Source organism: Pyrgilauda ruficollis, unplaced genomic scaffold (assembly GCF_017590135.1).
Source record: "Pyrgilauda ruficollis isolate IOZ18807 unplaced genomic scaffold, ASM1759013v1 scaffold373, whole genome shotgun sequence".
NCBI lineage: Eukaryota > Metazoa > Chordata > Aves > Passeriformes > Passeridae > Pyrgilauda > Pyrgilauda ruficollis.
Window position 1 is genome coordinate 58,697 of NW_024525190.1, and position 26,605 is coordinate 85,301.

General features: G+C 54.4%; 1 protein-coding gene across 1 annotated transcript in view; it reads left to right on the forward strand.

Moving 5' to 3' along the window:
• SHANK3 (SH3 and multiple ankyrin repeat domains 3) overlaps positions 1-26,605 on the forward strand; it is a gene marked incomplete at its 5' end in the record, with an annotated part of 110,378 nt that overhangs the window by 58,631 nt on the left and 25,142 nt on the right. The window contains 6 exons of the mRNA XM_041476055.1: positions 2,205-2,329; positions 6,531-6,666; positions 12,985-13,065; positions 17,955-17,978; positions 19,937-20,064; positions 22,101-22,203. Coding sequence (XP_041331989.1) covers positions 2,205-2,329; positions 6,531-6,666; positions 12,985-13,065; positions 17,955-17,978; positions 19,937-20,064; positions 22,101-22,203 — 597 coding nt within the window. The remainder of the gene's footprint in view (positions 1-2,204; positions 2,330-6,530; positions 6,667-12,984; positions 13,066-17,954; positions 17,979-19,936; positions 20,065-22,100; positions 22,204-26,605) is intronic.

Consider the following 26,605-nt stretch of genomic DNA (forward strand, 5'->3'; position numbering starts at 1 on the left):
GACAAGGGATGGACAGGACACAGGGAATGGCTCCCAGTGCCAGAGGGCAGCCATGGATGGGATCTTGGCCATGAGGAATTCCTGGCTGGGCTGGAATTGCCAGAGCAGCTGGGGCTGCCCCTGCATCCCTGGAGTTTCCAAGGAAAGGTTGGAGAAATCTGGGATCGTGAGAATTGTCCCTGTGTCCCTTTGACCCATCCTGGATAAAATTCTGCTCCCAGAATTACTCCGCAGGGAGACAATTCCCTGTTCCTGAGCATTTTCCCGTTTGCCAAATCCTTCAGGCTCCGGCAGCGCTTCACAAATCCTGGATCACGACGTGCACCCGCCGTGGGCTGGTGGCTCCCAGCCCACGGAAAAAGCTGGAAAAGTGCCTGGAATGACACATGGATAACTCAGGGGATGGATGGGCATGGGATGCGATGGGATCCATGGGAATGTGGGATTCGCTCCGTGAAATTTATCCCAGAGAATCCATGGCTGCCCCTGGATCCCTGGAAGTGTCCAAGGCCAGGTCGGACACTTGGAGCAGCCTGGGATAGCAGGAGATGGAATCCTGGAAGGATCCTGGAGGATTTGGAGAGCGCTCCGACGTTCCGTCGGAATGTCTAAAAATAGGGATGAGCTGTCAAGCGTTTGCCACTTCTCCCAGGAAAGGCAGAAATCGTGGAAAGCCGTTGGTGGGAAGCAGCTGAGAAGCTTCAGCACATGGAGGGGTGGCAGGGAAAGGTTCCCTGGGTGTGATCCGTGCCGGAGTGGAAAAATCCCGCCTAAAATGCGGGAGAAAAAACGGAGAGAGGAGGAAAAGTCTTGGATCTGGGTGGGATCAGAGGCCTGGATTTGGCGGGAAGGGAGGGGAACGTTGGGAATGTTGCTGGAAGGAGGTCAAAGGAGAGGCCACCGGGGTCACCTCGGGAATCTGGGCTCCGTTCCCTCCTAACAATCCATTTATTGGGATAATTTGTAGGGATGAGAATTTCTCCCGGCTTCTGATCCGCTCCAGGCGGATTTGGGAATGAAGAGACCCCGCGACTCCAGGGGAAGGACTCAGCTGGAAGTGAGAGGGAGAAGGGAAAACTTGGGATAAGGAGGGCAGGAAGGATTGATTGGATGGATTTTCCTCAGGTTGGATTCCATCTTGGATTCCATCATTGATTCCATTATTAGTTCCATTATTGATTCCATCTTGGATTCCTTCTTGGATTCCTTCATTATCTCCATCATTGATTCCATCATGGATTCCATCACTGAGGTGGGAACAGGGACAGGATAAGAGGACACAACCTCAGGCTGTGCCAGGGCATCTCCAGGTTGGATAATGGGAAAATTCCTTTCCAGGAAAAAACCTGGAAAGGTTTTTCTAGCCCTGGCACAGGGGTGGAATCCCCATTCCCGGTGGGATTCAAATCCATGCGGATGTGGCACTTGGGGACAGGGATGGGGGGTGGCCTTGGCAGTGCTGGGAACGGTTGGATTTTACATTCTCCAAGGAATTTTCCAACCCAAATGACTCCATGACTCCATCATTGATTCCATGACTGAGTCTATTATTGGCTCCATCTTGGATTCCATTTTGGATTCCATCATTGATTCCATTATTAGTTATGTGACTGTGTCCATTACTTATTCCATCTTGGATTCCATCATTGATTCCTTCTTTGGTTCCTTTATTGATTCCTTCATTGATTCCATTATTAGTTCCATTATTGATTCCATCATTAGTTCCATTATGGATTGCATCTTGGATTCTTTCATTGATTCTTTCATCGATTCCTTCATCGATTCCATCTTGGATTCCATTGTTAGTTCCATTATTGATTCCATCTTGGATTCCTTCATTATTTCCATGATTGATTCCATCATTGATTCCATTGTTAGTTCCATTATTTATTCCATCTTGGATTCCTTCATTATTTCCATGACTGATTCCATCATTGATTCCAATACTGGCTCCACCTTTGATTCCATCACTGAGGTGGGAACAGGGACAGGACAAGGGGTGGGATTCAAATCCATGAATCCATGGATGTGGCACTCGGGGACACGGATCAGTGGTGGCCTTGGCACTGCTGGGAACGGTTGCGCTCTGAGGCTTTTCCAGCTCCGTAATTCCATGATTTTAGGAATGCTGTGGACAGGCTGAGCCTTCCCTTATGGAATTTCCTTGGAAATCCCTCAATTCCCTTTCCCGTTGTGTTTTCCAGCCGAGACCCCGATTGAGGAGTTCACGCCCACGCCGGCATTCCCAGCGCTGCAGTACCTGGAATCCGTGGATGTGGAAGGAGTCGCCTGGAGAGCGGGATTGCGCACGGGGGACTTTCTGATCGAGGTGAGCTCCTCCTGGAATTCCACTCCTTCCCCGGGAATTTTGGGAATTGCCCAGGGGTTTTGGAATTCTCCCAGGTATGGGTCAGGAGGATATGGAGTCCTCCAGGTCGTGGAATTTCCAGAGGTTCTTTGGATGTGGATCCGGAAGGTTTTCCTAGCCTGGCTCCAGAGGGGCTCCATCCTTGGAGCAGATCCAGGGCCTCCTCTGGATTCGTTCCAGTGGATTCAGGAGCTGTTTTGGGAATTCCCTGTGCTCTTTCTTCCCCACTGGGAATTGTCCCTTTCCCTCCAAGCACTGGGAGCTCATTTTGTCCTTGGAATCCAATTTCCGGATTTTCCTCCTCTCCGCCTTTTCCATGGATAATTTCCCAGCTCCAGCCTCGCATATTCCCTGAACTTCCTTTTGGGGCCACTGTGACACCGGGAATGTCCCGTGCCCGGGAGAGGCTTCCCAAAATCCTGGAGCTGTTCCTGTGTGCTTCTCCTCAGAATCCCAGGATCCCTGGGCTTGGAAAAGAATTCCAAGGGCACCAAGTCCAAGCTGGGCCTGGTCCCCAGCCCTGAGCACTGAGTGGAATTCCAGGAATTCCTGGGACACCTCCAGGGATGGGCACTGCAAACCTCCCTGGGCAGCCCCGGCCAAGGCCTGACCCCCTTTCCATGGGGAAATTCCTGCGGATTCCAAACTTCCAGAAGTCCTCCAGGTGTGGATCCAGAGGGATCCAGAGTCCTCCGGGTGATGGAAGTGCCAGGAGCTCTCCAGGCTGGGATCAGGAGGGTCTGGAATTCTCCAGGTGTGGATCCAGAGGGACCCAGAGTCCTCCAGGTGTTGGAGCTTTCAGGAGTTTTCCAGGTGTGGATCCAGAGGGATCCAGCATCCCAGCATGTGGATCAGGAGCTTCCAGAAGTTTTCCAGGTCAGGAGGATCCAGAGTCCTCCAGGTGTGGATCAGGAGTTCCTGGAATTCTCCAGGTGTGGATCCGGAGGGATCCAGAGTCCCCACATTCCCTTTGGGAATTGGGTCACTCCCGGAGCTCTCCCGAGCTGCCCTCGGTGCCAGTTCCAGCCCTGAATTCCAGTCGGAATTCCTCCCGAAAAAACCGGAGCAGCCTCTGGAACAGCCACAGTTTAGGCTGAAAATTGGGAAAATTCCTCCTGAAGGGAATCAAATCCCAGTGGGTTTGGAGGACCTGGATCCAGGGTGGCTCTGGCAGAGCTGGGAATTCTGGGATTTGATCTCCGAGGGCTTTTCCAACCTCCAACAACTCCATGATCCCATGAACCACATTCCGGGAATGGCTCCATGAGGAAATTCCCAGTGCCAGGCTGGGGAATTGCCAAGATCGGACCTCCCCGGGGGTGGGATTGGGAAAATCCCACCGGAATTCCAGAGGAAAATCCAGGATTTCCAGCCTTTTGTCTCTTCCCCATCCTGGGAGGTTTAAAATCCTGGATTTTTTTCCATGAGGGCCCTTGGAAGCAGAGAACTTTGACCACTTCCATGAGAATTCCATGATTCCTTGAGGATCCGGGTGGGAATTCCCAGAATCTGGGATACAGACATGGCTGGAAATCCGTGGATATTTCCAGAATTAAGGGCTGGATTGTGTTGTTATCCTGAGGGTTTTTTTAAGGAAAACTGGAATGACGGCTCCAGGTTGGATCCCAGCATTCCCTGGGGAGGTTTGGATGGGATATTTGGGAATGTTGCTCCATGGAAATGGTTGGGAAGCTTTGGAAGGAGCAGTGGTGGAGTCAAATCCTTGGGAATGTTCAAAAAACCTGGATTTGGGAATGTGGGTTTTTCCGGCCTCTGAGGGCTTTTCCAACCTCCACAATTCCATGATTTTCTTTGAGAATGAGGAAAAATCCTGCTCTGGGCAGTGGTGGGAATGGGACAATCCAATCCCAACCATTCCATGATCCCAGTGAACAAAATTCCAGAGTTTTTTGAAGGACATGGACCCCAAAAATCCAGGGTGGGGGGAAGAAATCCTCTGGGACCAAAAATTCCACCTCTGGAATTGTGGGAATGAGGGAGCGCTGAAACATTCCCAGATCCTCTCCCTGCTGGAAAGGTCAGGAAGCAAAAAAAGCAGGAAATGCGGATAATTCCGGCTCCGGAGCGTGGGAGGTTGATAAAAAGGATCCGAGGAAATATCAAAGGCCGGGATTTCGGATCATTGGGAATTTGGGAGCATCGGGAGCTGGAGGGGGGGGGGGAAAGAGGGAAGAGGCTGATCCAGCTCCATTTTTTTTATGGAAATGCTCAAAATTTGGGATATTCTGGTGCGGGGAAAAAAAGCTGGAATGTTCTGCTCCGAGTTGGGGACGAATGCGGAGCTCGGATTTCTCCAGGAGATGTCTCGGAACGCAAAGTTTCCCAGTAACCAAGGAGAGAGGAATTCCTAAAAATACCCATTCCCAAATTACCGGGCTGGGAGAGCGGATCCCGGAGATCTGCGGGAGGGGGGGTCTGGGAATGCTGCTTAGCCCTGGAATTCCGGAGGCTCGGGATGAGCGTTGGGCTCTCCCAGTTTTCCGGAGTGGGGGAATTGAGGGAAATCAAGGCAGGGATGAACTGGGAGCACAGGGAATTCCGGGATTGAAATCCCAAGGAATTCAGTGGAGGTGGAGGTCAGGCTCAGGTTATCCCGAGGATTTTGTTGGAATTCTTTCAAGAGTGTGGGATTCAGGTGGAAATAAAGACAATTAGGAGAGGGAGACAATTCCCAGCAATTCCCTGGCTGGATCCAGGTGGGAATCAGGATCTGATCCCAGGGAAAAAGGACAGGATGAGAGGGAACGGCCTCAAGCTGAGTCAGGAATGGGATATTTGGGAAAAATCCTTCATGGAAAAGGTTGGGAAGGATTGGAATGGGCTGAGCGGGGCAGTGGGAATCACCATTCCCAAGGGATTTCAAATCCATGGATCATGGGTGGGAATGGCAGTGCTGGGAATGTTCCCAGTGGGATTTCCCAGCCTCTGGGATTCCTGGATTCCAGGATTTCATTCCCAACCTGGGAAATGCTGACGGGAGAACCTCGGGAATTTCCCATTCCAGCGAACCCTGCCTGGCAGGGAATGGAGGTTCCAGGCTTGGGAATTCCCTTGGGAAAAGGGAATTCTCCCATAAATTTCTGGATTTCTCCCAGATTTTTTTGGTTGGATGTGGCAGATCCTGGAAGGACGAAATTCCTGAGCTCCTGGAAATTCCCAAGTGGATCCCGGATGGCAGATGGATCCAGCGGGATTGGGATGGGAGCTGGGAATGATTCAGGAGGTGGGAAAAGGGGTGAGGATCCAGAAATTCCTGGCTCTGGAATGTGGGTGTGGAATTCCAGCAGTTTGGAAGGAGCTGGGTGTACATGGAGAGAATTCCCTGGAAAACCATTCCATGGATTGCAGTAAATCCCATGGGAACTTGCTCATGGAATGGGGTGGTCTTGGAGAGGGGAGAAAGGTCCAAGCCGGGATCCTTGGCAGGATTTTGGGATCTGGAGAGTCCTGGATAATCCCAAATTCTGTGGAATGGCAATCCCTGGATTTCTGCTCTTTACTCTTGATGAAGGTTCATCCTTTGGATTCCCAGGAATCATTGTGTGGGATCGTTGGCAGATCCGACGTTTCCCAGAGCAAAGGAGCCGGAATGGGCTCAGGGCCGTCCCTCGGGATGGATCCATGGGATAAACACGGAGCATTGGGAAGAACTCCAGGAATCTTGGGATGAACCTTCACCAAGAGCAAAGAGCAGAAATCCAGGGATTGCCATTCCACAGACTTTGGGATTATCTGGGATTATCCAGGATTATCCAGATCGCAAAACCCTCCCGAGGTTCCTGGCTTGGATCTTTCCTCCCTCCCCAAGTTGACCCCTTTCCATGAGCAAGTTCCCATGGGATTTACTGCAATCCATGGAATGGTTTTCCAGGGAATTCTCTCCATTCTGAACATTCGATGACTGACGCTCCAAAAAACCCAGGAAAACCCCATTTTTTTGGGAATCTCCCAGCAGGAATTGGCAATTCCCATCTCCTCCTCACCATCACTGGGCGGTGACTCCCAACTGCCCCAAAAAGATGGGAAAAGCCAGGGGGAAAATCCCAGGAAAAATGGGATTTTTGCGGACTACTTCAGTATTTTTTTTTCCCCCACTGGGTATTCTGATCCATGTTTATTTTTTTTTTTTTTGGGAATGCAGGTGAATGGAGTGAACGTGGTGAAGGTGGGGCACAAGCAGGTGGTGGCGCTGATCCGGCAGGGTGGGAATCACCTCCTGATGAAAGTCGTGTCCGTCAGCCGCAAGCCCGACTCCGAGGAGGGATCCCGCAAAAAGGGTGAGCCGCAGTTCCCGGGAATTCCGCGATTCCGGGAGCTCGGGATGGGCCGGAGCGGCCCCAGTGAGGAGAGGGAGGGGCAGGGGTGGAAAATTCCAGGGTGGGAAGGTTGGGACGTGCCGGTTTTTGGGATGCGCTGATTTTTGGGATGTGACTGGTTTTGGGATGCGCCAGTTTCGGGATGTGCCAATTTTTGGGATGTGTTGGTGTTTGGGATGTGCCAGTTTTTGGGATGCAGTGATTTTTGGGATGTGTCCCTTTTTTAGGATGTGCCAGTTTTTGGGATGTGTTGATTTTTGGGATGCTGGTTTTTGAGATGCGCCAATTTCAGGATGTGCTGGTTTTTGGGATGAGCCGTTTTTTGGGATGTGCCAACTTCAGGATGTGCCAATTTTTGGGATGTGCTGATTTTTGGGATACGTCGGGTTTTGGGATGCACCGATTTCAGGATGTGCTGATTTTTGGGATGTGTTGATGTTTGGGATGTGCCATCTTTTGGGATGTGCTGGTTTATGGGATTTCAGGGATTCCAGGGATTCAGGATGGGCTGGAGTGGCGCCAGCGAAGAGAGGGAATGGCGGGAGGGGATGTGGGAGTGGCAGGGGTGGAAAATTCCAGGTAGGAAGCTCTGGTTTTTTGGGATGTGCTGTTTTTTGGGATGAGCCAATCTTCGGGATGCGCCAATTTCTGGATGCGCCGATTTTTGGGATGTGTTGGCATTGGAATGCAATGATTTTTGGGATGCAATGATTTTGGGATATGTCAGTTTTTTGGGATGTGCCATTTTTTGGGATACACCTGGTTTTGGGATGCGCCATTCTTTGGGATACACCTGGTTTTGGGATGCGCCAATTTCAGGATGTGCTGATTTTTGGGATGTGCCAACTTGGGATGTGCCAATTTTTGAGATGTGCTGATTTTTGGGATGTGTTGATGTTTGGGATGTGCCAGTTTTTGGGATGTGCCAGCTTCAGGATGCACTGATTTTTGGGATGTGTTGGTGTTGGGATGTGCTGATTTTTGGGATGCGATGGTTTTTGGGGATGCTTCCATTTCTTTCAGGATGAGCCATTGTTTTCAGGATGCGCCAGTTTTTGGGATACACTGGTTTTTGGGATTCGTCAATTTCAGGATGCACTGATTTTTTGAATGCGTTGATGTTGGGATGCATTGATTTTTGGGATATGTCCATTTTTTAGGATGTGTCGGTTTTTGGGATGTGCCAGTTTCAGGATGCACCAATTTTTGGGAAGTGTTGATGTTTGGCATGTGCCAGTTTTTGGGATGTGCTGGTTTTCGGGATGCGCCGGCTTTTGGGATGTTTCCATTTTTGGGATGCGCTACTTTCAGGATGTGTAGATTTTTGGGATGTGCTGTTTTATGGGATGTGCCCATTTTTGGGATGCACCGGTTCTGGATGTGCTGATTTTGGGATGTGCCCATTTTTGAATGTGAAGATTTTTGGGATGTGCCCATTTTGGGATGTGCAATGTTTTGGGATGCGTTGATTTTTGGCATGTATTGATTTCTGGGATGTTCCTCTTTTGGGATATTCCGACTTCTGGGATGTGAAGATTTTTTGGGATATATCCATTTTTTGGGATGTGCTGATTTTTGGGATGTTTTGATTTATCGGGGTGTGTTTATTTTGGGATGTGCCCATTTGGGGATATGAAGATTTTTGGGATGCATTGATTTTTTGGGATGCATTGATTTTTTGGGATGCGTTGATTTTTGGGATGTGCCCCTTTTGGGATTTGCCTGTTTTGGGATGCATTGACTTTTGAGATGTGCCCATTTTTGGGATGTGCTTGGTTTTGGGACACGTTGATGTTTGGAATGCGAAAATTTTTGGGATTTGCTGATTTTAGGATGTGCTGATTTTTTAGTAAGCGTTGATTTTTGGGATGCGTAATTTTTTGGGATGCCCCCATTTTGGGATTTGCCCACATTGGGATGTGCCCATTTTTGTGATGCATCATTTTTTGGGATGTGTTGACATTTGGGATGTGCTGATTTTTGGGATGTGCCCATTTTTGTCATGCGTCATTTTTTGGGATATGCTAATTTTTGGGGCGTGCTGTTTTTTGGGATGTGCTGATTTCTGGAATGCACTGGGTTTTGGGACGCATTAATGTTTGGGATACAAAGATTTTTGGGATGTTCCCACTTTTGGGATGCAACTGTTTTTGGGATGTGTTCGTTTTTGGGATGCGCCCCTTTTTTGGGATGTTCCCGTTTTTGGGACTTGTTGATCTTTGGGACGTGCCAGTTTCTGGGATGCGCTGATTTGTGGGAATGTGGGAGGTGGGCAGGGAAGATCCGAAAGGTCCCAACCACGTCTGTGGAGCTGTGGTGTTTTTTGGGAATTGCTTGGATTCCCAAGGTCTGGAATTCCTGGAGCTGTGATGTTTTTTTGGGAATTGCTTGAATTCCCAGGGTCTGGAATCCCTGGAGTTGTGGTGTTTTTGGGGAATGGCTTGAATTCCCAAGATCAGGAATTTTTGGAATTGTGGCAAACAAGGAATAAGAGTTTTGGGAGCTCATGGATGTGGGAAGGGAGGAATGGGATGGGCTGGGAATTCAGGGAGAAATTTGGGAATCACTTTTGATTCCCATGATCCAGAATTCCTGGATTCCCATCAGCTGCTCCAGGCTCTGGCTCCATCTGGGAATTATTGGGATGGGAAACAACCCTGGGAATTTCTAGGAGTGTTGGGGGGCAGGATGGTGATCCCAAAGGAACACCGGGAATTCTGGGATGGAGCCAGGGAGGTGCTGTGGGAATTCCTGGGTGTGGATGGTCCTGGGGGATCCCAGAATGTTCTGGGATTTCATTCCATGGGTTCTGGATTCTGGGAGCAGATCCAAGAGCTCGGGAAGGGCAGGGATTTGTCCAGAGGGACGGGAACATCTGGAAGCACAGGAAGGAGCCAGGAGGGGTTTGAGGGGATTGGGACTGGAATTCTAGGGAATGGGAGCAGAGGGGTGGGAAAAGGGGGTGGAATTATGGGAATGGGAAAACTGGATGGGAAAAGAGGATGGAATTCTGGGGATGAGAAAAGGGGAATGGGAAAAGGAGATGGAATTATGGGGATGGGAGCAGGGGATGGAGTTATGGAGATGGGAAGAGGAGGATGGGAGCAGAGGCTGGAATCAGGGGGATGGGAGTTTGGGAAGCAGGATTAGGATGGGATGGAGGGACAGGAGCAGGAAGATGGAAGCAGGAATGGAAACAGGAGATGGAAGTGGAGGGACAGGAGCAGAGGGATGGGAGCAGGGAATGGGAGCAGGGAATGGGAGCAGGGGGCAGGAACGGGGATGGAAAGGGGACAGGAGGGAGAGGAGCAGGAAGATGGAAACGGGATGGAAGTGGAGGGGCAGGAGAGGGGATGGGAGCAGGGAATGGCAGCACAGGGATGGAGCAGGGAATGGAAACGGGATGGAAATGCAGGGAATGGAAAACTGGGGATGGAAACATAGGGATGGGAGCAGACAGATGAGAGCAGGGGATGGAAGTGGAGGGATGAAAACTGGGAACAGGGAATGGGAGCATGAGGATGGAAACGAGGGGACAGGAGCAGGGATGGGAGCTGGAATAGGAGCAGGGAGGGGAGCTGGAATGGGAGCGGGAATGGGAGCAGGACAGGAGCAGGGACAGGAGCAGGGACAGGAGCAGGGACAGGAGCAGGGACAGGAGCAGGGACAGGAGCAGGGACAGGAGCAGGGACAGGAGCAGGGACAGGAGCAGGGACAGGAGCAGGGACAGGAGCAGGGACAGGAGCAGGGACAGGAGCAGGGACAGGAGCAGGGACAGGAGCAGGGACAGGAGCAGGGACAGGAGCAGGGACAGGAGCAGGGACAGGAGCAGGGACAGGAGCAGGGACAGGAGCAGGGACAGGAGCAGGGACAGGAGCAGGGACAGGAGCAGGGACAGGAGCAGGGACAGGAGCAGGGACAGGAGCAGGGACAGGAGCAGGGACAGGAGCAGGGACAGGAGCAGGGACAGGAGCAGGGACAGGAGCAGGGACAGGAGCAGGGACAGGAGCAGGGATGGGAGCTGGAATGGGAGCGGGAATGGGAGCAGGAATGGAAGCAGAGGATGGAAACAGGACAGGAGCAGGGACAGGAGCAGGGGATGGAAACAGGATGGGAGCAGAGGGATGGGAGCAAGGACAGGAGCAGAGAATGGAAGCAGGGAATGAAAATTGGAAAGGAGCAGGGACAGGAGAGACAGGAACAGGAATGGGAGCAGGGATGGAAGAAGAGGGATGGGAGCAGTTATGGGAGCAGGGAATGAAAACGGTGGGATGGGAGCAGGGGATGGAAGCTGGGATGGAAGTGGACGGACAGGAGCAGGAATGGAAGCAGGGAATGGAAACACGGGACAGGAGAGAGGAGCAGGAATGGAAGCTGGGGTGGGAGCAGAGGGATTGGAGCAGGAGACAGGAGCAGGGGATGGAAACAGCAGGACAGGAGGGACAGGAGCAGGGGATGGATGGAAACAGGGATGGGAGCAGGGGGATGGGAGCCGGGGGATTGGAGTAGGGAATGGAATCAGGGATGGAATCAGGGAGTAGAATCAGGGGGATGGAATCAGGGATGGGAGCAGGGTTTTTAGAGTAGAGAATGGAATTGGAGTGGAATCAGGGATGGAATCAAGGAATGGGAGTAGGGGATGGGAGCAGGGATGGAATCAGGGGGATGGGAGCAGGATGGGAGCAGGAGACAGGAGCAAGGGATGGAAACAGCAGGACAGGAGTGGGGATGGATGGAAACAGGAATGGGAGCAGGAGCTGGAAACAGGGATGGGAGCAGGGGATGGGAGTAAAGAATGGAATCAGGGATGGGAGCAGGGAGTGAAATCAGGGGGATGGGAGCAGGGGGATTGGAGTAGGGAATGGAATCAGGGATGGAATCAGGGAGTGGAATCGGGGGAATGGGAGCAGGGATGGGACCAGGGTTTAGAGTAGAGAATGGAATTGGAGTGGAATCAGGGATGGAATCGGGGAATGGGAGTAGGGGATGGGAGGAGGGAGTGGAATCAGGGGGATGGGAGCAGGATGGGAGCAGGGTTTAGAGTAGAGAATGGAATCAGGGATGGAATCAGGGAGTGGAATCGGGGGGATTGGAGTAGCGAATGGAGTCAGGGGGATGGGAGCAGGGCTGGAGCAGGGGGATGGGAGCAGGGAATGAGGGGGGCCGGGATCGGGGCCGCTCCCAGCGCAGCACGCGGGGCTCGGGGGAGGGAAGGGAGGGAAGAGGGAAGGGAGGGAAGGAGGGAGCGCTGCTGGCACGAGGAGCTCCAATTATCCTGTCACGGCACAAAGGCACGAGCCGTGGGAACGGCTGGCAGCCTCGGGAATTCAGCCGGGAATTCAGCCGGGAATAATCCTCGGGAACTGAGCCGGGAATCAGCGCTGGGAGCCCCGGCGGGGCCGCTCGGGCCGCTCCTGCCGCTGCAGCCCGGGGTGAGCCGCTGCCCCTCGGCGCTTCCCGGTGCTTCCCTCCTCCCGATCCTCCGCATCCGCGCGGCCGCTTTCCCAAGGGATCCGAGGGGCGCTGGGGGACCGGGGGGGGCTCCTCCCGTGTCCCCCCCACCCCGGTGACAGCGCCTGTGTGGGCCCGGCTGGGGCTGAATCCGCCCCGCTGGATCCCTGCCGCAGGCACAGGGATCCTTGGAGCTGCCGTTGCCATGGCAATCCTGGAGCGTTATTCCAGCTTTGTCAGCGAGGAGCAGCGAGGAGGAGGAGGAGGAAGAGGAAGAGCTTTCCACTCATCCTCGCTGCTCCGGGGAGGGGGGGGGTGTGCTCAGGGAATGCGGGATCGGGAGCTTTTGGGATCATCCCGGGCCATGTGTCCTTGGGCAGCTCCCGGCCGGACGCTTCCATAGGGTCGGGATCCACGGCCAGCAGCAGCAGGAGGAGGAGGAAGAGGAGGGTGGGGTGGGCTGAGGCGCTCCGGGGGCTGCGCCCAGGCGGGAAGAGGATCCCGAGCTCAGGCTGGACACATTCCCGCTTTTCCCGCATCCCTCCCGGCATCCCCGGCAGCCACCCCCGCCTCTCCGGGGCCATGGCTCGCACCCCGCGCTGAGGGGGGGGCCGGCATTCCCGAAGGAGGCCGCGGGCACATTCCCGGCGGGAATCATGAAGAAGTTCGCGTCCACGCGCAGCCTCAATAAGATCCTGCAGCAGTGCGACTCCTCGTCCCGGGAGTACGAGGAGATCCAGGCTGTGGAGAAGAAGTGGCACCTGCACCTGGCCACCCCGCGCAAATTCCGCGAGAAGCGGTGCAAGATGCCCTCTCTGTTCCTTGCAGCTCCGCCGCCGCCCAAGAGAGCGCCCAGCACCACGCTCACGCTGCGCTCCAAATCCATGACGGCCGAGCTGGAGGAGCTGGGTAAGGCCGGGATGGCGTGGGGAGCCCGGGGCAGCCGCGGGCGATGCTCGGGAGCCGCTCTCCAGCGGTTTTCTCGGGGTTTTCCAGCGGTTTTCCAGCTGTTTGCGTGCGCGCCGTGGGCCCGGGGCGGTGGGGGGTGTGGGAGGCGCGGGGGAGCAGGATTGCCGTCCCTGTCCGGGGGATGTCCGGGGGATGTCCAGAGGGATGTCCAGGGGATGTCCAGAGGGATGTCCAGAGGGATGTCCAGAGGGATGTCCGGCGCTCCGGGGGCGCATCCCGGCGGAGGTGGGCGTGGGAAGGATGTTGGGAGTCTCCAGGTGGGTGTGGAGGGGTTGATGTGCTCTGGCCTTGGGCATCCTGCTCCATTCCCTGCTCCTTCCCTGATCAGTTCCCGATCCTGTCCCTGATCAATTCCTGATCCCTGCTCCTCTCCCTGCTCCATTCCCTGATCAGTTCCTGATCCTTTCCCTGATCAATTCCCGATCCTGTCCCTGCTCAATTCCTGATCCTGTCCCTGATCAAATCCTGCTCCATTCCCTGATCCCTGCTCCTTTCCCTGCTCCATTCCCTGCTCAGTTCCCGGCTCCTTTCGCTGCTCCATTCCCTGATCAATTCCTGATTCATTCCCTGCTCCTCTCCCTGCTCCTATCCCTGCTCTTTTCCCTGTTCCATTCCCTGCTCCCTTCCCTGCTCCTGCCCCTTTCCCTGCTCCTCTCCCTGTTCCTCCTACTCCTCTTCCTGATCCTCGTCCTCTGCCTGCCTCTCTCCCTTTTCCTGATCCTCTCTCTTCTCCTGTTCCTTTCCCTGCTCCATTCTCTGCTCCTTTCCCAGATCTATTCCCTGATCTATTCCCAGCTCTTTTCCCTGCTCCATTCCCTAATCAATTCCTGATCCATTCCCAGCTCCTCTCCCTGCTCCTTTCCCTGCTCCTTCCATTCCCAGCTCTTTTCCCAGCTCCATTCCCAGTTCCTTTCCCTGCTCTTTTCCCAGCTCCTGCTCCTTTTCCTGCTCCTCTCCCTGCTCCTGCTCCTTTTCCTGATCCTCTCTCTTCTCCTGCTCCATTCCCTGCTCCATTCCCTGCTCCATTCCCAGCTCATTTCTCTGCTCCTTTCCCAGCTCCTATTCCTGCTCCGTTCCCTGTTCCATTCTCTGCTCCTTTCCCTGCTCCTGCTCCTCTCCCTGCTCCTCTCCTCGCTTTCCTCACTCCTTTCCACGCTCCTCTCCCTGCTCCTGCCATTCCTCCCTATACCCTCCCTGCCCTTCTCCCTGCCCTTCTCCCTGCTCCTTTCCCTGCTCCTTTCCCTGCTCCTTTCCCTGCTCCATTCCCTGATCCATTCCCTGATCAATTCCCAGCTCCTGCCCCTTTTCCTGCTCCTCTCCCTGTTCCTCCTACTCCTCTTCCTGATCCTCGTCCTCTGCCTGCCTCTCTCCCTGTTCCTGCTCCTCTCCCTGCTCCTTTTCCTGATCCTCTCTCTTCTCCTGTTCCTTTCCCTGCTCCATTCTCTGCTCCATTTCCTGATCAATTCCCAGTTTAATTCCCAGCTCCATTCCCTGCTCCATTCCCTAATCAATTCCTGATCCATTCCCAGCTCCTCTCCCTGATCCATTCCCAGTTCCTTTCCCTCCTCTTTTCCCAGCTCCTTTCCCTGCTCCTTTCCCTGTTCCTCCTACTCCTTTTCCTGATCCTCATCCTCTGCCTGCCTCTCTCCCTGCTCCTGCTCCTTTTCCTGATCCTTTCTTCTCCTGTTGCTTTTCCTCCTCCGTTCTCTGCTCCATTCGCTGATCAATTCCTGATCCATTCCCAGCTCCTCTTTTCCCAGCTCCATTCCCAGTTCCTTTCCCTGCTCTTTTCCCAGCTCCATTCCCTGTTCCATCCCCTAAGCCTTTTCCTGCCCCTCTCCCTGCTCCTGCTCCTTTTCCTGATCCTCTCTCTTCTCCTGTTCCTTTCCCAGCTCCTTTCCCAGCTCCTATTCTTGCTCCATTCCCAGCTCCTCTCCCTGCTCCTTTCCCTGCTCCTTCCATTCTTTGCTCCATTCCCTGTTCCATTCCCTAATCCTTTCCCTGCCCCTTTCCCTGCTCTTCTCCCTGCTCCTGCCCTTCTCCCTGATCCTCTCTCTTCTCCTGTTCCTGTCCCTGTTCTTTTCCCTGTTCCTGCTCTTCCTGCTCCATTCCCAGCTCCTCTCCCTGCTCCTGGTCTTTCCCAGCTCCTTTCCCTGCTCCTTTCCCTGCTCCATTCCCAGCTCTTTTCCCTACTCCTGCTCCATTCCCAGCTCCATTCCCTGTCCTTCTCCCTGCTCCTCTCCTTCCTTTCCCGTTTCCTTATCCTGCTCCTCATCCCGCTCCTCTCCCTCCTTCCCACACCCGGCAGTCCCAGGTTTGGATTTCCCTTCTCCAGGCAGATCCCAAACCCCGCCAGGAGAGCTCTGGGAGAGCTCTGGAATTCCAGGGAGCTCCAGGAGAGCTCTGTGAGAGCTCTGGAATTCCAGGAGACCTCCAAGTGAGCTCCAGGAGAGCTCTGGAATTCTGGGAGAGCTCCAGGAGAGCTCCAGGAGAATTCCAAGAGAACTCCAAGAGAGCTCCAGGTGAGCCCTGGGAGAATTCCAGGAGAATTCCAGGATTGCTCCATCCCCCCCACCCCGCTGCCACTCCCACATTTCCTGCTGCTTTCCCATCCCGCTCCACATTCCCAGATTCCCTGAAATCCTCTCCACTCCCACCATTCCCTGCTTCCCGCTGCCAGAATTCCTGGTTTTTCCCAGCCCCTGTGGCCACCTGGGATGTCCCCAGGACTCCTTGGCGGGGTGGGAGCTGATCCCGCTCCATCCCTTCCCTTTTCCCGGATCTGGTGGCACTTTGTCCCTGGATGTCACCGGAGCAGCCACGTGGCCATGGAGGGATCCCAAATCTGGGAAAACTTTGGGGCGTCCCTGGGCTGGCTCCGAGGCCGTCGATGCTGCCCCAGCTTCCATGGGAATTTGGGATTTTCCATCTGGGAATGTGGCACCCTGGAGCCTCAGCAGGATCTCACATTCCCCCTGATTTTCCATGCTTTCCCTGTTTTTTCCCTGTTTCTGTATTTTTCCGTGTTTTCCTTGGCTTCCCATGTTCTCTACAGTTTTCCATGTCCTCCCTTTTCCAGGTTCTCCCTGATTTTTCCATGCCCTTCCTGGTTTTCCATTCTTTCTGGATTTCCAAGCTCTCCGTGGTTTTCCATCCTCTTCCTGTCTTCCAGGACCTTCTTGGTTTTCCATGTTTGTCCTGGTTTTGGACACCCTCCTTGTTTTATCCATGCTCTCCATTTTTCCATGTTTTCCTTGGTTTTCCATGTTCTCCCTGTTTTTCTATACCCTCCTTGGTTTTTCCATGCCCTCCCTCTTTCCCATGTTCTCCCTGGTTCTTCCCTGCCCTTCCTGGTTTTCCATCCCTTCTGGTTTTCCATGCTTGTCCTGGTTTTCCATCTTCTCCCTGTTTTTTCCACACCCTCCTTGGTTTCTCCAAGCTCTCCGTGGATTTCCGTGTTCTCCCTGGTTTTTCCATGCTCTCTGTTTTTCCATTCCCTCTGGTTTTCCATGCCCTTCCTGGTTTTCCAAGCCTTCCCTCTTTTTTAATTCCTTCTGGTTTTCCAAGCTCTCCATGGTTTTCCATCCACTCCCTGTTTTCCATGCTCATCCTGGTTTTCCATGCTCTCTGTTTTTCCGTTCCTTCAGGTTTTCCATGCCCTTCCCGGTTTTCCTCTTTTTTAATTCCTTCTGTTTTTTCCATGCCCTCCCCGGTTTTCCGCGCTCTCCATTTTTCCCCTGCTCTCCCTGTTTTCCATGCCATCCCTGTTTTTCCATTCCCTCTGGTTTTCCATGCCCTTCCCAGTTTTCCACGCCTTTTCTTGCTCCTCCTTGGAGCCAGATCCTGTGGGATCAGATCCCAGAATTCCCATATTGGACCAGCTGGGATTTATTTTATCCTGAGCCTCCTCCTGGATTCCCACCCTTGATTCCCGGCACTTCCAGACCGTTATTCCCAATCCAAAGGCTCTTTTTTTGGCGGGAATTCTTGGGAGCAGAGCCAGACCAGCTCCTTTTTCCCACTTTTCCCCCATCCCGGATCCTAGGATTCCTCCTTCCACCCTCCCAGCAATTCCCAGTTTTTCTGGACAGGGATTGGGAGCAGCAATCCTGGGAGAAGGATCTGGAGGCTGTTCCAGCTCTGATCCCACAATTCCCATGATTTTTTCTGGGAACTGTGGTGCTCATTCCCATGGATCAAGGAATGGGCTGAAGCCATTCCAGGGAAAACAGGGGATCCATCCTCTTCCCATCCTTCACTCCGGGTTTTCCTGCGGATCAGCATTCCCAGGATTCTTCGGCTTGGAGCCGCTCTCCTTCCCGAGGAACAGTCAGGGAAAGGGACATTCCCAAAGAAAGCTCTGCCGGGCACTTCCCGCCCCGTTTTCCATGGATCCCAAACACCCCCTGTGCCCTTCCCGACCCTTTTCCTGCCATTCCGATCCCCTTGGAGCAGCAGATTCCCAGCAGGATGCTCCAGAATCCCTCTTGTGCCCAAATCCATGGGCTTGGATGCAGGGAATTGCCCTGGGAGATGTTCCATGGCTTGGGATGGAATTCCAGCCAATCCCGCTCCGGCTTCCCTGGATCCATGAGGAGGGTGAGGGATGATCCCAGCCTGGAGCTGGGATAAATCCCAAATCCCGGGTCGGAGGGACAATCCCAGTGGATAAAGGCTGGAATTCCGAGGTGCCCTGCCCAAATCCCACATCCCAGGCCGGATCCCGCATGCCAGAGGCCGGGAATTGTGGGAAGAGCCAGGCTGGAGCCGGGAATGGGGGCGGGAATTGTTCCATGCCGTTGATTCTGTCTTTTGTTTCCCATTCCAAGCCTCCATGCGGAGAAGGAAAGGGGGTGAGTGAAACCGAAATTCCCGGGATTCCGCCCCTTCCTGCCAGCTCCCGCTGGGATCCGGCGGGATCCAGACTGGGGGGAGATCCTGGTATCCCGAGGGTGGCTGCTCCTGCAGCGCCTCAGGGAATTCAGACGGGAATTTGGGAATTTGGGATCGGCTCCGGTGTCCGGGAGCCGCTCCAGTAGGAATTAGAACACCTGGAATTGGAATGCCAGGGATTGGAATGCCAGGGATTGGAATGCCAGGAATTATGGGGCCGGGAGTAGGAACGGCCACGTGGGATTCTGCTGGGCGCCGGCAGAATGCTCCTGTATCCCAAAATTCCCAACCCTGCCACTCCCAGGTGTGATTCCTGCTCTGGGCTTTCCCCACAGGAATGTCCCCTGTGGGATCCTCGGGAATGACGGTGTCCAGCTTTATCCCAAAAAGCCAAAGCCTCTCCTGGCAGTTCCAGGGAGTTTATCCCGCTATTCCTGGCAGTTCCAGGCAGTTTTTCCTGCTATTCCTGGTAGATCCATGTGGATTATCCCACTGTTCCTACCCTGAGGATGTACCAGGAATGTCGTGTGAGGGCCTCAGAAAAACTGGGAAGTTTTTGGTGGAAAGGTTGGATCTGGATGGGATTGAAGGTCCCTTCCCACCCAACCCCTCCTGGGAGTTTCTGATCCAGGATTTTCTGTCCTGGTGGTTCCCATTCCGTGTTCGCCACGGAGCTGGGAATGTGGGATCAGCTCTTCCAGCAGGGATCCCGTGGGGATAGGGCAGGGAAGAAGCCGAGCAGGAATTACCATGGGAAGTGTCTGAGGGACATTCCCAACCCTTCCCTGGATCAGGCAGATCCAGAGGGGGCCACACGAGGATCCCATGGATCAGGAAAATCAGCTGGAGGTTCCCAAGGGTTGGAGATGGATCCAGGATGCTTTTCTTCCAGAAAAGATTCCAGGGAGAGCTTCCAGCACATTCCAGGGCCCGAAGGGGCTCCAGGAGAGCTAAATCTGGGATCATGGGAAGGTGTCCCATGGAATGGGATGAGCTTTAAGGTCCTTCCTACCCGAACCACACCAGGATTCCATGTCCCACAATTCCATGGACCAGCCTGGCTTCAGGAGAATTCCAGGGCTACAATTCCCACCTGGACACAGGTGGAGGTGCCCAGTCCCTCTCCCAAGGCAGGAATGTGGGATACGGATCCAGCTGGATCTGGGAAGCACCATCAGGTGGAGGTGACACGGAGCCAACGGCCCCAGCTTCCCATTCCGGGTGGGAATTCCGTAGGCTCGGCTCAAGTGGGATCCATGGAAATGAATCCATGTCCACCTCCTGCCTTTTCCCATATTGGGAGGTTCAGGATTCCAGCTGGAATTCCCGAGGGAATGGATCCACTGGGACACATCCGGGCACAGCTTGGTGTTCCCAAGGGATAAAAGTGCCAGGGTGGATCTTGGAGCTGGGAATTCCAGTCCCACTCCCCATTCCCTGAGCTCGGACACGGCCGTGGTGGCTCTGTCAGTATTCCCAATATCCGTGGGCACTGGATCCTGCCCCGGACACGGAAAGTTGGGATCATCCAGGGAGTCCATTCCACCTGGGAATATCCCAGTTTATCCCAAACAAACGCTGGATGTGCTGGAGCCGTGTGGATTCCATGGACATCTCCGTGTCCTGGGATTCCCTGGATCTCCCACCCTCCTGGCAGGACTCGGCTCATCCCAAATACCCAAAATTTGGGATGAACTTGCTGGTTAGCATCAGGCAGAGAATTCCTTGGAATGTGGGGTGGGACAGCATCCATGGAATTCCCCGGCTGAGCGGGATCAGCCCCCACAAATCCATGGAAAACCAACAGCTGGGGAGAGGAGCAGCAGGGACAATCCCTCCCTTCTCCGGGGTGAGCTGTGGGAAGGGAGCGATCCCAGGGCTGACTGCCCGGGATCAGCCGGTTTTCCTTGGATTCCAGAGAAGCTGGATGAGATCCTGGCGGCCGCCGAGCCGGCGCTGAGGGCGGAGCTGGTGGAGGCCGATTCCAGGGCGGCCACGGTGAAACAGCGCCCGACCAGCCGCAGGATCACCCCTGCGGAGATCAGCGTGAGCAGCGGGAATTCTGTGGGAATGGGGGCATGGGATGTGGGAATGGGATGGGAGAGAGCCGCGGGATCACCCCTGCGGAGATCAGCGTGAGCAGCGGGAATTCTGTGGGAATGGGGGCATGGGATGTGGGAATGGGATGGGAGAGAGCCGCAGGATCACCCCTGCGGAGATCAGCGTGAGCCAGCGGGAATTCTGCGGGAACGGGGGCGTGGGATGTGGGAATGGGATGGGAGAGAGCCGCAGGATCACCCCTGCGGAGATCAGCGTGAGCCAGCAGGATTTCCGCAGGAATGGGATTGGAATGGGATGGGAGAGTCACCCCTGCGGAGATCAGCGTGAGCCAGCGGGAATTCCGCGGGAACGGGGGCGTGGGATGTGGGAATGGGATGGGAGAGAGCCGCGGGATCACCCCTGCGGAGATCAGCGTGAGCAGCGGGAATTCTGTGGGAATGGGGGCATGGGATGTGGGAATGGGATGGGAGAGAGCCGCAGGATCACCCCTGCGGAGATCAGCGTGAGCCAGCGGGAATTCTGCGGGAACGGGGGCGTGGGATGTGGGAATGGGATGGGAGAGAGCCGCAGGATCACCCCTGCGGAGATCAGCGTGAGCCAGCAGGATTTCCGCAGGAATGGGATTGGAATGGGATGGGAGAGTCACCCCTGCAGAGATCAGTGTGAGCAGCGGGAATTCCGCGGGAACGGGGACGTGGGAATGGGATGGGAGAGTCACCCCTGCAGAGATCAGTGTGAGCAGCGGGAATTCCGCGGGAATGGGGGCGTGGGATGTGGGAATGGGATGGGAGAGAGCCACAGGATCACCCCTGCGGAGATCAGTGTGAGCCAGCAGGAATTCTGTGGGAATGGGGGCGTGGAATGGGATGGGAGAGTCACCCCTTTGAAGATCAGTGTGAGCCAGAATTCCCTGGGAATGGGGCATGGAATGTGGGAATGGGATGGGAGAGAGCCACAGGATCACCCCTGCGGAGATCAGTGTGAGCCAGCGGGGAATTCCGCAGGAATGGGGGAATGGGATGGGAATGAGATGGGAGGATCAGAGATCAGTGTGGGCCAGCGGGAATTCCCTGGGAATGTGGGAATGGGCTGGGAGAGAGCTGCAGGATCACCCCTGTGAGATCAGTGTGAGCCAGCAGGAATTCCATGGGAATGGCGGCACGGAATGGGATGGGAGGACATGGAGAGGGATGAGAGGCACTGGGGAGTGGAATTCCCAGGAACAGAGAGTGGAATTCCCAAGGAAGGAAGGAGAGGGACAGGAGCACATGGAAAGGGATGAGAAGGATCCGGAGGATCTCACTGAGGAGATCAGTGTGAGCCAGAGGGAATCCCACCAGGAATGGGGGCCTGGAATGAGGGAGAGGGATGGGAGGGAATGGAGAGTGGCATTCCCAGGAATAGGGAGTGGGATTCCTGGGAATGGAAGGAGAGGGAAGGGAGCACATGGAGAAGGATGGGAGGGAATGTGGTGCCAAGGGGAGCTGGTTCAGGAGCGGAATTCCCAGGAATGCGGAGCCTGGAGGATTCCCATCCACAGTGGGGCCTCAGCACTCCCTCGGCTCCCCAGGATCCCCACGCAGGCCTGGGAATCCGCATGGATTTCCCGGGGAAGGCTGGAAGAGCAGCTCGGGAGGAGCCTGGAGAGCCAGGCTGGATGCAGGGCTGGAATTCCGCCGGGATCCGAGAGGAAGTGCAGAGGGAGGAGGAGGAGGTGGAGAAGGAGGCTCAGGATTGTGCTGGGAATGCTGCGGGTGGGCGGCAGCTCCGGGAAAAGCAGGACAGGAGCTCCCGGAGCCATCCTCACTGGATTCCTCACTGGAGCGGGCAGGGATATGCGATGGGACCCAGGGAATTATCCCAAAGTTTGGAATTCTGGATGGAGCAGCAGGGAGGTGGAGGCGAGGAGGGTCCATCCCGCTGGGAAGAGCTCCCATTTTCCTGTGGTTGGAAGTTTGGGTGGGAATGTCAGGTCCTTCCAGCAGCATCCGGACTGGGAATTCCCTGTTTTTCCCTTCCAGTCCCTGTTTGAGCGCCAGGGAATGGCGCATCCCGGGGTCCTGGCAGGAACGGAGAAGCCCCACGTGTCCCTCCGGAAGGGAATTCCACGGACCAAGTCAGTAGGTGAGGAAAAACGCGGGAGAATCCCTTGGGAACGAGGAGGGAGGGTCCCTTCGGGATGAGGAGTGGGTGGGAAAGGCTTGACCCTTCCCAGGTCGCTCCAGCTCTTGGATTTTGTAGTATTCCATGGAATTCCATGGAATTCCCAGATCGGAGGGATGCCTGGTCCTGCTCGGAGCAGAAAGTGGGACTGGGGAATTCCAGGAGAGAACTTTGGGGGACAATTCCAGGAATTCCTGGATCGGCTCTGCCAAGGGCAGGGGGGCTCTACCACCCCCAGTGCTGGCACTGGGCATTCCCAGCGGGAGTGCCACCTCTGGAACTGGGAATGCCGGAGTTGGGGCTTAGGAGGAGCAGGACGAGGTCTGGATGAGGCACCTGGATTTGGGGGATCCTTGAGCTTATCCCAAAAGATTTCTGGAGTCTCCAATTCCAAAACTGTCTCTGGTGGGTCCTTGATTCCGTTCCCAAAGATTTCTGGTGCCACCAAACCCAAAATCCATCTGTGGGAAGTCCTTGACCCCATTCCAGAAGGGTTTTGGTGCCACCAAACCCAAACCTGGCTGTGGGAGATCCTTGATCTTGTTCCCCAAGATTTCTGGTGCCGCCAAACCCAGAATGCCTGTGGTGGATCCTTGAGCTTATCCCAAAATGTTTATGGAGTCTCCAGACCCAAAATCCATCTGTGGGATGTCCTGGACTTTGTGCCAAAGGTTTTTGGTGCCACCAACCCCAAACCAGCTGTGGTGGGTCCTGGACTTCGTCCCTAAAGATTTCTGGAGTCTCCAAACCCAAAACCGTCTGTGGTGGATCCTTGAGCTCATCCCAAAATATTTATGGAGTCTCCAAACCCAAAACCATCTCTGGTGCGTTCTTGATTCCGATCCCAAAGATTTCTGGTGTTACCAATCCCAAAATCCATTTGTAGGAAGTCCTTCACCCCATTCCAGGATTTTTGGTGCCACCAAACCCAAAATCCACCTGTGGCGGGTCCTGGACCTTGTCCCTAAAGGTGTGTGGTGCCTCCAAATCCAAACCTGGCTGTGGGATGTCCTGGACCTTGTCCCTAAAGATTTCTGGAGTCTCCAATTCCAAAACTGTCTCTGGTGGGTCCTTGATTCCGTTCCCAAAGATTTCTGGTGCCACCAAACCCAAAATCCCTCTGTGGGAAGCCCTTGACCTTGTCCCAAAGGTTTATGGTGCTGCTGAATCCAAAATCCACCTGTGGTGGGTCCTGGACCTTGTCCCTAAAGATTTATGGAGTCTTCAAACCCAAAATCCATCTGTCCCAAACCTTGTCCCAAAAGTTTATGGTGCCACCAATCCCAAACCAGCTGTGGTGCGTCCTGGACTTTGTTCCTAAAGATTTCTGGAGTCTCCAAACCCAAAACCATCTATGGTGGATCCTTGAGCTTATTCCAAAACATTTATGGAGTCTCCAAACCCAAAACCGTCTCTGGTGCATTCTTGATTCCAATCCCAAAGATTTCTGGTGTTACCAATCCCAAAATCCATTTGTAGGAAGTCCTTCACCCCATTCCAGGATTTTTGGTGCCACCAAACCCAAAATCCACCTGTGGCGGGTCCTGGACCTTGTCCCTAAAGGTGTGTGGTGCCTCCAAATCCAAACCTGGCTGTGGGATGTCCTGGACCTTGTCCCTAAAGATTTCTGGAGTCTCCAATTCCAAAACTGTCTCTGGTGGGTCCTTGATTCCGTTCCCAAAGATTTCTGGTGCCACCAAACCCAAAATCCCTCTGTGGGAAGTCCTTGACCTTGTCCCAAAGGTTTATGGTGCTGCTGAATCCAAAATCCACCTGTGGTGGGTCCTGGACCTTGTCCCTAAAGATTTGTGGAGTGTCCAAACCCAAAATCCATCTGTCCCAAACCTTGTCCCAAAAGTTTATGGTGCCACCAATCCCAAACCAGCTGTGGTGCGTCCTGGACTTTGTTCCTAAAGATTTCTGGAGTCTCCAAACCCAAAACCGTCTGTGGTGGATCCTTGAGCTTATTCCAAAACATTTATGGAGTCTCCAAACCCAAAACCGTCTCTGGTGGGTCATGGACCTTGTCCCTAAAGATTTTTGGTGCCACTGAATCCAAAACCGGCTGTGGTGGCTCCTTGATCCTGTCCAAGGCTTTTTGGTGCCACCAAACCCCAAAATCCAGCTGTGGTGGTTCCTTGAGCTTATCCCAAAATGTTTGTGGTGCCACCAAACCCTGACTTGGCTGTGGGGTGTCCTTGGCCTTGTCCCTAAAGATTTATGATGTCACCAATCCCAGAACTTTCAGTGGTGGTTCCTTGACCTTGTCCCTAAAGGTTTCTGGTTCCACCAATCCCAAAATCCGTCTGTGGGAAGTCCTTGACCCCATTCCAGAAGGTTTTTGGTGCCACCAACCCCAAAATCCGTCTGTGGGAAGTCCTTAATCCCGTTCCAGAAGGTTTTTTGTGCCACCAAATCCAAACCTGGTTGTGGTGGGTCCTGGACCTTGTCCCTAAAGGTTTTTTGTTCCACCAAACTCAAAATCCATCTGTGGGAAGTCCTTGACCCCATTCCAGAAGGTTTTTGGTTCCACCAAACTCAAAATCCATCTGTGGGAAGTCCTTGACCCCATTCCAGAAGGTTTTTGGTGCCACCAATCCCAAAATCCATCTGTGGGAAGTCCTTGACCCCATTCCAGAAGGTTTTTGGTGCCACCAATCCCAAACCTGGTTGTGGTGGGTCCTTGGATCCTGAAAAATAAAGGAAAATCGGGGGTTTCAGGGATTGTGTTGGTGCAGCTTCTCCTCTGCCGGGAATTCCATGGGAAAGACGTTCCCCAAGTCTCTGGAAGAGCTGGGATAAAAAGGGGTCGTTTGTGTGGGATGTGGAGGATGGATCCATGTGTGCACGTGGAGAAATTCCATCCCAGCATCCCAAACCTGCGGTGTCCAGAGGGGAACCGGGACTTTTATCCTGGTTTATCCCATATTTCGGTCTTGGATGTGAATCCTGCCCTGGAGGCGTTGGAATGAGGAGGATCCAGGAGATTCCCAAAGTGTGTCGGGAGTTTCTGGGAGAGAATGTTTGGGAAGAAGATTTGGAAAAGCTGTTGAAGGGCTGGTGTGCTGTGAAGAGCTGGGAATGGTTTGGAAAGGGATCTGGAGTAGGAATGGCGGCGTTATCCAGGATGGATCATCCGCTGGGAATGCATCCTTAGACAATGGGATTGTCTAAGGGGTGGAGCCAGGCTGGGAGAGCTGGGAATGTTCTCCTGGAGAGGAGAAGGATCCAGGGAGAATTCCAGCACATTCCAGGGCCTGCAGGGGCTCCAGGAGAGCTGCAGAGGGACTGGGGACAAGGGATGGACAGGACACAGGGAATGGCTCCCACTGCCAGAGGGCAGCCATGGATGGGATCTTGGCCATGAGGATGGAATGCCGGCAGTGCCTCGGGAAGGGCCCCCGAGCCCCCCTGGGCTGGGCAGGGGCTGCCAGGGATCCGTGCCGGGAGAGCCCGGGAAAAGTGGGATCAGCCCCGGGCTGGGGCCAGGGCAGCTCTGCTGGGATCGGGGCAGGGATCGGGAATGTCCTTCTGGCTCTGCCCAGCTCCTGCCAGGAGCCAGCGGGGATCGGGATCTGCTCCAGGGAATGAGCCCCGGGAAAAGAGGGAGCGGCCTCAGCCTGGCCCAGGGCAGGCCCAGCTCCCACATTTGGGATGGTTTTCCATGGAAAGGGCTCAGGCCTTGGCAGGGGCTGCCCAGGGAGCTTTGGAGTCCCATCCCTGGAGTGTCCAAGGGATTCCTGTGGGTGGCACTCGGGGCTCTGGTGGGGATCGGGCCCAGCTTGGATTTGTGACCTTGGAATTCTTTCCCAGCCTCAATAATCTGGGAATTCTGTGCTCACACCCCCGTGAAAGTTCCCAGCACATCCCGGTTATCCCTGACTTTCCCAGCAATTCCCAGCCCATGCAGCCAAACCCCCCTGGGAAAAAGGGATTTAAACCATTCCTTGAGTCTCCATCAAATCCCAGTGGGAGAATCCCTGCTCCAGGCAGGAATGGCTGCAGCTGCCTCAGCACATCCCGACCAAAAATCCAGGGAAAAATCCCACCTGGGAGCACCAGATCCATCCCCACAGCGGGACCACCCCTGGAATGGAGGGGACCCAACCCAAAGCCCAAAGCAGCTCCTGGAAGAAACCATTCCCGTGGAATTCCAGGAAAACGGGGATGGAAAAGAGGCGGAGAGGGAGGAATCGGGTGGGAATGGGGCTGGAATTAGAAGTCCTTGAGCTGTCATTCCACACCCACGGCCAGGAGCTGCGCAGTCACTTGATTCCCGGGGAAAAATCCCTGCACGGGTGAGGAAGGAGAGGGAAAAGCAGCGCTCGGATGGGGTTTTTTGGGAATAAATATTCCCTGGCAT